The following is a 9,749-nucleotide window of genomic DNA, read 5'->3' as shown; positions in this document are numbered from 1 at the left end:
ATTCACTCATTCAGACACCAAAATCCATTTAGACTGAGAAGTGTTGCTGTTTAGAGCAAATACTGTGTTGCACTTAAAATGTGATTAGTTTCCATTAATTAATTAGAAAGCCCTGAGTTAATTAGATAACATTTTTAATCAAGTTCCACCACTAATACACACTTTGTTTTGTGATTTAGATTAAATTGAGTCATTTACTTCAATAGAAAAACAAATGTGAGAATAATTGTATTAGTACCTCAGCATGACACCTTGTTACAGCTGCTTCTGTCAGCAGTGGAATCAAAATGCACTTTCTTTAAATATCAGAAATGTAGCAGTGATTTCAGGTAGGAACTGCTTCTTGTTACCTAACTGTACAAAGAACTTAAAAAAGACACAATCAATCAATCAATCATTCTTTATTTGTATAGGATCAATTCATAACAATTGCGTCTCAAGACACTTTAGAAAAAGACAGAATTTCTATAAAACACTTACACAAGTGGACTTTTGTGCACAACATAAAAGCAGCACAGGTTGTTAAATCACAGGTCACGCTCACAGAACCTTGTGGTTAAAGGTCATCATTTAGGCAAAATGAGACTCTTACATTTCATACGAATTTTGGACAGTTTGAGTCCGTACATGACGGGGTTGAACAGAGGCTGACATGTTACGAAGTACAATGATAAAAAGATTCGTAACATTTTTGGTGCACTGTAGAGATTAAACATGACCTGTACTCCTTCAAGTGAAATTCCAAAGAAAAGGTTGAAGAGGGAGGCGAGGTGAGGCGTGCAGGTACTGACAGCTTTCTGTCTGGTCCCTTTGGAACCAGAAAAACACACTTTAAAAATCCTCACATAATTATGAAGGATTACAGATACATAACATGATATCACAATTATGGACGAAATAACCTCACCGATAATAGTTACTGTGGTGTCATCACATGACAGTTTAAGAATGGAAGAGAAGTCACAGTACACTTTGTTGATAATGTTCCCACACAGCTGTAAAGAAGCACCGTGTAAAATCAAAATAGCATCTTTAAGGAAAGAAACTAACCAACTTAATGCAATGAGAATGAAAACTCTGTTAGTTGACATACGTGTGTTGTATTGTAGAGGGAAACAGATAGCCAGGTATCTGTCATAAGACATGATGGTTAAAGTCCAAAACTGAACTCCTGCATAAGTGTAGAAATTGAAAATCTGTAGGAAACAGCAGGAAGTGGAAATAGTGTGACTTTCAGAGAGAATCTGAACCATGAGAAGAAGAAAGATCCCCGTACTACCATACAGTTCACTCACAAACAGGCTGCACACAAACATGTACATGGGTTCATGTAAGCTTCTGTTTAAACATATGATCACAATAAGCAGGAGATTGGAAAAAACTATGACCATGTACAACAGCAGAACAATGACAAAATATACATATTTCATTTGTCCACTGTCAAAGTAAGCACTGAGTGTGAGGTACGAAATCTGAGTTGAGTTCATCCTGATCTTTGTTCTTGCTGTGACATTAATCATCACTGATCAACGGTCAAACACAAAGGTATCATTTAAAGTATTCACTGACAATAATCTTGAACAGCAATCAAAACACATCCCTTTCTATCACAGATCTGAAAAAGTCAGCTGAATACCTGGAGGAGACGCTCAACAACACAGTGAATAAAGTGGTATGACTCCTGATGTTTATCGACTCTCTTACTGAAGTCTCATCACAAATCTCCCCTGACTGAACTGAGAAGTCTGTGTCCCAACCTTCTTAAACCTTTACTTCAGCTGCATGGGGTGATCACCAAGTCTCTCCAACAACACTCTGCTCCCCTGAAACTTTATTTCCAGGGGACACAGCATCAGACTCACCCATTCGGAAATGAAACAAATGACGCCAAGTTCTATTTGATCAAAAAACTAACTTTTCAGATTGATCATACACTGCATAAAAAGATGATTAATGGCCCAGGAAACACCTGGGAATTTCCAAGAATCCTGGCAGGTAATGGCATTTCACCATCAAGTGTGTGGGTGCCTATAATTTTCAGGAAAGAACTCCTAGGGGGTCTGGATGGGGGAGCAGGGTTGGTGGGCAGAGGGGCAGGTTCTCACCTCAAAAGGCCAAACAAGGGTGTGAAATATGGGGGTCTTTGGAGGTCTGAGACTTCTTTATTGACACTTGAACCCCCCTGAAAGCCTCAACAGCAACATTTTGGGGGGCGTCGCTGGAAAAAATAAATTCACCTTAAATTGACTTTTTTCTCTGCAGTGGACCAGAGAGAGAAAGAGTGAGGGATGTCTGCTGTCTGGTCTTTAAATGCAGAGCGAAAAACTACATTTAACTACATAATTTCCCGTTTTGTGCAGCTGCTTGCTGCTGATGTGATGTATTGCTCTCTTGGCTTTGCTGCATCAGGGGGGTGCGGCGGTGAATCTGTACGCGTGCCAGGCCCTTCTCCCCAACTGCGATGTCCGTTGATAAGAAATCTCAGCACTGAGTGCACATACAGGCAAGTGCGATTGTGTCTGTCATTGAAATGATCCCGATTGGAAACATTACAGTTCTCCAGTCCATGTGTTTTTAGTATTCAAATGAATGCACTTCTTTTTTTTTAAGATTCATTTTTGGCTTTTTGTGCCTTTATTACAGAGAGATGGACAGTGTACAGAGAGGGACATCAATGACAGAGAGTGGGGATTGACGTGGGAAAGATTCATGTCAAATCAGGGAACCATAATGTTGGTGTAGAGGGCCTCACACAGGGCACCATAATGTTGGTATAGAGGGCCTCACACAGGGCACCATAATGTTGGTATAGAGGGCCTCACACAGGGCACCATTATGTTGGTGTAGAGGGCCTCACACGGGGCACCATAATGTTGGTCTCGAGGGCCTCACACGGGGCACCATAATATTGGTATAGAGGGCCTCACTCGGGGCACCATAATGTTGGTATAGAGGGCCTCACACGGGGCACCATAATGTTGGTATAGAGGGCCTCACACAGGTCACCATAATGTTGGTATAGAGGGCCTCACACAGGTCACCATAATGTTGGTATAGAGGGCCTCCCACAGGGCACCATAATGTTGGTTTAGAGGGCCTCACACGGGGCACCATAATATGGGTATAGAGGGCCTCCCACAGGGCACCATAATGTTGGTATAGAGGGCCTCACACGGGGCACCATAATGTTGGTATAGAGGGCCTCACACGGGGCACCATAATGTTGGTATAGAGGGCCTCACACAGGTCACCATAATGTTGGTATAGAGGGCCTCCCACAGGGCACCATAATGTTGGTATAGAGGGCCTCACACAGGGCACCATAATGTTGGTATAGAGGGCCTCACACGGGGCACCATAATATTGGTATAGAGGGCCTCACACGGGGCACCATAATGTTGGTATAGAGGGCCTCACACAGGTCACCATAATGTTGGTTTAGAGGGCCTCACACAGGGCACCATAATGTTGGTCTCGAGGGCCTCACACGGGGCACCATAATGTTGGTATAGAGGGCCTCACACGGGGCACCATAATGTTGGTATAGAGGGCCTCACACAGGGCACCATAATGTTTGTATAGAGGGCCTCACACAGGGCACCATAATGTTTGTATAGAGGGCCTCACACGGGGCACCATAATGTTTGTATAGAGGGCCTCACACAGGGCACCATAATGTTTGTATAGAGGGCCTCACACAGGGCACCATAATGTTTGTATAGAGGGCCTCACACAGGGCACCATAATGTTTGTATAGAGGGCCTCACACAGGGCACCATAATGTTTGTATAGAGGGCCTCACACAGGGCACCATAATGTTTGTATAGAGGGCCTCACACGGGGCACCATAATGTTGGTATAGAGGGCCTCACGTGGGGCAAAATAATATTTGTTTAGAGGGCCTCACACAGGGTACCATAATGTTGGGGATTTTGCAGGAGCTCATACACAATCAACAATTATGTTGTGTTTTATAGAATAAAATTTGATTATCAAATTAACATAATCACCTTTATTTAATTATTAATATAAATCAACAATATCATTAAAGGGAGTTTAATAAACCTCGGGGCACCACCCTGAAATCAAGGACAACCAAATATTAGTCAAATTAATTAATTAAAAATTAACAATCTGTATTCAATTGAAGGCGTGAAATCCGAACACAAAGTCCTTGCACCCAGTCACAGAGGAGGACACAGAGGAGAACCGCAACTGTTGTCCCCGGGGTTGTCCAGCTCCTCAACTCCTGACCCCCTCTGACCACCCCCACCTCGCTGTACACCATCACCCCCCCTCCCCCTTTGCCTACTTGCATATAGCTTGTAGTTATATATTTATATTTTCATTTACTGCACTATAGTTCTGTTATGTCTGTTCATCACTGCATACATACATGATGTCAGATTACATCTTAGTCCGTTCACTGTCCACTTATACCTTCTTCTGCACTGCAGTTCTGTTTACAGCTGTTTCAAATAGTTCTTACTTCTGTTTGCTGCAGCATGTATGTATGTTCACACCATGTATGTCTGTTCACATGTCTTTACTACACCATGTATGTATGTTCACACCATGTATGTCTGTTCACATGTCTTTACTACACCATGTATGTATGTTCACACCATGTATGTCTGTTCACATGTCTGCGTATCTGTTTACATGAATATCAGTCCTTTTACATCTTACTCCATCACTGTCCTCTGGATCTTTCTCTGTAACTTGTATTTTTAACTTGACATCTTGACACTTATTCTTCTGTGACACTTCTTTCCTTGTTGACTCTTATCTTGGTTAAATGTTTTAGTGTAGCTGCACTGTTGTTCATTTACTGCTCTGTGTGCCTTTGAATTTCACCCCAGGGACAAATAAAGTTTTTTGAATTGAATTTGAAGTGGCTCTGTGTGTTCTCCATTGAGCGAGGTGATCTCTGTGGTTGTCCTGTTCTTTGCAGAAAAGAACGAGACGTAATCTTTACAGTCTCTAAATACTGTTTTGCTTCAGTATATTAATAAAAAGCCCTCCATCGAGATGCGTTTAATGGATGGCCTCGGGTTGCAGTCGTGTCAAAACTTTTAACTTGCTCTATAGCGTCACGAGATAACAGTTATGAATGAGGGCTATACAAATATAAATTGTATAAGTTTTTTTTCCTTTTCTTGTTTTATTATTTTATTATTATAATATCTTTGTATGAAACTGGGAACATGCTTGGGAGATGTGAGTTTGCTTGTATTTGAATGGTGTTCGTTTTATTTTATTTATTTCTCATCGCCTGTGTCTGACTTTATTTTAAAAAAGAGAAGAGCATACAAAAACAGAGTTCTCATGATGTGATATGAGATCGTCCAGGACTGTGCTGAGGTATAAGGATGGCAACAGAGGAGTCAATTCTCTAAAAAAAAAAAAAAAAGGTACTCATTTCTTCTTCTATTTATTTCTAAAATGGCTGCAATTAAAGAGTTACCCCAAATATACATGAGTTATCTGAAGTTGATTTCCAACACTGCCTCCAACATTAGCTCTGACCCAGGTACATGTTGATCTGCTCTGTTACAGCTTAATGCTCCCTCCTCCATCACACCAACAGCTGCATTATAAGAGCGCAGCACGGAGCAACACGGTCAGACAAGAGGTGTCCCGAGACCAAAGATTTGGGGCGCAGCAGAGCTAGAGGAAGAACACTGATTGATTCAAGTCAAAACAGCTATTCTGTCGTGACAGAGCGGAGACAGACAGAACACACACCTGGTGGAATTAACACTGCTGTAAAATCATCACAAAGAGACAATGTTCTTCCTGCAGAATTCGCTTAGTCTTAATTAGCTAATTGGCTCTGACCAAAATAAGATTCTTACATTTGGTGCGGATCTGTGGCAGTTTGAGTCCGTACATGACGGGGTTGAACAAAGGCTGACATGTGAGAAAGTAAAGTGATAAAAAGATCCTCAACATGTTGGGAACACCGTTCATATTAAACCTGCTCTGTACGATTTCAAATAAAGCCCCAAAAGAGAAGTTGAAGAGGGAGGCGAGGTGAGGCGTGCAGGTGCTGACAGCCTTCTTCCTCGCCTGTTTGGATCCAGAGAAACACACTTTAAGGATCCTCACATAGGTGAACAGGATCAGAGACATAAGGCAGGACGTCAGGAGAAAGACATAAATGAGTCCATAGATATTATTAACTGTTGTGTCATGGCACGCCAGTTTAACAATGGAGTGGTAGTCACAGTACACTTTGCTGATGACGTTCCCACACAGCTGCAGAGTCACAAGCAAGGATATTAAAACCACAACTGTCAGAAACGGGCAAAACCAACTTACTGCAATGAGAGACAGAACTTTGTTAGTTGTCATAAGTGTGTTATATCGTAGAGGGAAACAGATGGCCAGGTATCGGTCATAAGACATGATGGCAAAATTAAATAATTCTACAGCACCATAAGAGTACACACAGAAGATCTGCAGGAAACAGAGAGGAGCAGACACAGTGTGAACGTCAGAGAGAATCTGAACCAGGAGAAGCAGAAACAACCCCGTACTACCAAACAGCTCGTTCACAAACAGGCTGCACAGGAAGATGTACATGGGCTCATGGAGACTTCTGTTCATACAGATCACCACCATGAGAAACAGGTTAGCACAAAGAATAGACATGTACAAAAGCAGAACCATGACAAAGTATAAATATTTCTTGGGCCCACTGTGAGAGTACGCGCTGAATGTGAAGTTTGAAATCTGAGTTGAGTTTACCATGATCGTCCTCTTTGCTGTGAATCAAACACAACACGTCGCTGTTTTAAATCACTTCAACTCTAAAAGTGAACTCACATGGTTAGCACTCAAACACTCTTATGTGTCATCATTACAAACACAACATAACAGATCATACCTACCATTCTCTGAGAGTCCACTGATTGTTTGGAGGTGAAAGAACACAGTTCATGAAATGAAAAGACTCCTCGTGTTCACATGCTCTCTCTCTCTCTGTGTTGTTAGTCAGTTGACTAACCTCTCTACCACAGACTGGAAAGTGTGTGTCTCGACGACTTTATCCTTTTTTATCTTCTTTAGTAACATGGGACATCCCCCAATCCAAGGCCGAGCGCCTTCAACACTCTGCTTTACTCGTTTCAATCTGTAATGTCAGGGGACGCCCACAGTGTGACGAGAACCAAAGATGAAGGACAAGTAGAACTCTCTAAATGTCCTACAGGTGGTAGAGTCTGCAGTTATCAGACCTGCTGGTACCTACAGTCTCTAAATGTCCTACAGGAGGTAGAGTCTGCAGTTATCAGACCTGCTGGTACCTACAGTCTCTAAATGTCCTACAGGAGGTAGAGTCTGCAGTTATCAGACCTGCTGGTACCTACAGTCTCTAAACTACAGGAGGTAGAGTCTGCAGTTATCAGACCTGCTGGTACCTACAGTCTCTAAACTACAGGAGGTAGAGTCTGCAGTTATCAGACCTGCTGGTACCTACAGTCTCTAAACTACAGGAGGTAGAGTCTGCAGTTATCAGACCTGCTGGTACCTACAGTCTCTAAATGTCCTACAGGAGGTAGAGTCTGCAGTTATCAGACCTGCTGGTACCTACAGTCTCTAAACTACAGGAGGTAGAGTCTGCAGTTATCAGACCTGCTGGTACCTACAGTCTCTAAACTACAGGAGGTAGAGTCTGCAGTTATCAGACCTGCTGGTACCTACAGTCTCTAAACTACAGGAGGTAGAGTCTGCAGTTATCAGACCTGCTGGTACCTACAGTCTCTAAACTACAGGTGGTAGAGTCTGCAGTTATCAGACCTGCTGGTACCTACAGTCTCTAAACTACAGGAGGTAGAGTCTGCAGTTATCAGACCTGCTGGTACCTACAGTCTCTATACTACAGGAGGTAGAGTCTGCAGTTATCAGACCTGCTGGTACCTACAGTCTCTAAACTACAGGAGGTAGAGTCTGCAGTTATCAGACCTGCTGGTACCTACAGTCTCTATACTACAGGAGGTAGAGTCTGCAGTTATCAGACCTGCTGGTACCTACAGTCTCTAAACTACAGGAGGTAGAGTCTGCAGTTATCAGACCTGCTGGTACCTACAGTCTCTTATTTACTAAACTTCAGATGTGTGCTATCTGATGGATCAGCAGCATGCAGTGAGGATCTTTCATATGAACAAACCAACACGTCTTGGTTCACTCATAGTATTTATATTGATGATTCACTGTTGAACCAGTTGTCCTGATGCAGACTCGTCCCTCGCAGCTCTTGTGTCTGAGCATCATGTCGTGCTCAGTTTAATAGTTCCAGCTTTGTTTGACTTCCAACCGTGCTGGATTATTAGGATGGTCCTGACATGGCCTGTCTCTGGATTATTAGGATGGTCCTGACATGGCCTGTCTCTGGATTATTAGGATGGTCCTGACATGGCCTGTCTCTGGATTATTAGGATGGTCCTGACATGGCCTGTCTCTGGATTATTAGGATGGTCCTGACATGGCCTGTCTCTGGATTATTAGGATGGTCCTGACATGGCCTGTCTCTGGATTATTAGGATGGTCCTGACATGGCCTGTCTCTGGATTATTAGGATGGTCCTCACATGGCCGGTCTCTGGATTATTAGGATGGTCCTGACATGGCCTGTCTCTGGATTATTAGGATGGTCCTGACATGGCCTGTCTCTGGATTATTAGGATGGTCCTGACATGGCCTGTCTCTGGATTATTAGGATGGTCCTGACATGGCCTGTCTCTGGATTATTAGGATGGTCCTGACATGGCCTGTCTCTGGATTATTAGGATGGTCCTGACATGGCCGGTCTCTGGATTATTAGGATGGTCCTGACATGGCCTGTCTCTGGATTATTAGGATGGTCCTGACATGGCCTGTCTCTGGATTATTAGGATGGTCCTGACATGGCCTGTCTCTGGATTATTAGGATGGTCCTGACATGGCCTGTCTCTGGATTATTAGGATGGTCCTGACATGGCCTGTCTCTGGATTATTAGGATGGTCCTGACATGGCCTGTCTCTGGATTATTAGGATGGTCCTGACATGGCCTGTCTCTGGATTATTAGGATGGTCCTGACATGGCCTGTCTCTGGATTATTAGGATGGTCCTGACATGGCCTGTCTCTGGATTATTAGGATGGTCCTGACATGACCTGTCTCTGTATTATTAGGATGGTCCTGACATGGCCTGTCTCTGGATTATTAGGATGGTCCTGACATGACCTGTCTCTCAGCTTTCTTCATTGTCAGCAGGAGAAGCTTCTCTGAACACAAACACAAAAAGCTCCTTCATGTGTTTTAAAGAGTCATCGATGGACATAAAGACGATGTGAACAGTAAAACTGGAACCTAAAACACCCCTCAAACATTTGCGTAAATGACACATCAAATTGAGCGTCAGTGCGTCCTAACCAGCCTGATTACAGTCAGGATGGAGAACTTCCTGTATGTGTTCTTCATGTATGGACCTGTTTGACAGTGAACTTCTCAGAGCTGCAGGAAAAGAGTCAAAGAAAGAAGCATCCTTTCAAACCAAACATGCTTTAATGTTCTCCTTCATCATGTGACAAGCAAAGAAAACAAAGATGTCCGCCGATCTAAACAACAGCTTCACATTTACATTGGAGGGGATATAATACACACACACACACACACACACACACACACACACACACACACACACACACACACACACACACACACACCGAACATCCTCCTCAACCAGCTGTGCTCCACCTCTTTAA

General features: G+C 43.1%; 2 protein-coding genes across 2 annotated transcripts; both read right to left on the bottom strand.

Annotated features, from left to right (window-relative positions):
- Nucleotides 1–231: 231 nt before the first annotated feature.
- Nucleotides 232–1,525, bottom strand: LOC306830523 (olfactory receptor 11A1-like). The gene has a single exon (XM_079354087.1). The coding sequence runs from the start codon at nucleotides 1,518–1,520 to the stop codon at nucleotides 567–569; it is 954 nt and encodes a 317-aa protein (XP_079210213.1). The 5' UTR covers nucleotides 1,521–1,525; the 3' UTR covers nucleotides 232–566.
- Nucleotides 1,526–4,317: 2,792 nt separating this feature from the next.
- LOC306830525 (olfactory receptor 4D10-like) lies at nucleotides 4,318–7,149 on the bottom strand. Its single transcript, XM_079354089.1, has one exon. It carries the CDS (start codon nucleotides 6,754–6,756, stop codon nucleotides 5,827–5,829), a length of 930 nt encoding a protein of 309 aa, XP_079210215.1. The 5' UTR covers nucleotides 6,757–7,149; the 3' UTR covers nucleotides 4,318–5,826.
- Between the last annotated feature and the right edge of the window lie 2,600 nt (nucleotides 7,150–9,749).

Source organism: Symphodus melops (genome assembly GCF_947650265.1).
Source record: "Symphodus melops genome assembly, chromosome: 10".
Classification (NCBI taxonomy): Eukaryota; Metazoa; Chordata; class Actinopteri; order Labriformes; family Labridae; genus Symphodus; species Symphodus melops.
Note: the sequence above shows the minus strand (reverse complement) of the source record. Positions and strands in the feature narration are given on the sequence as shown.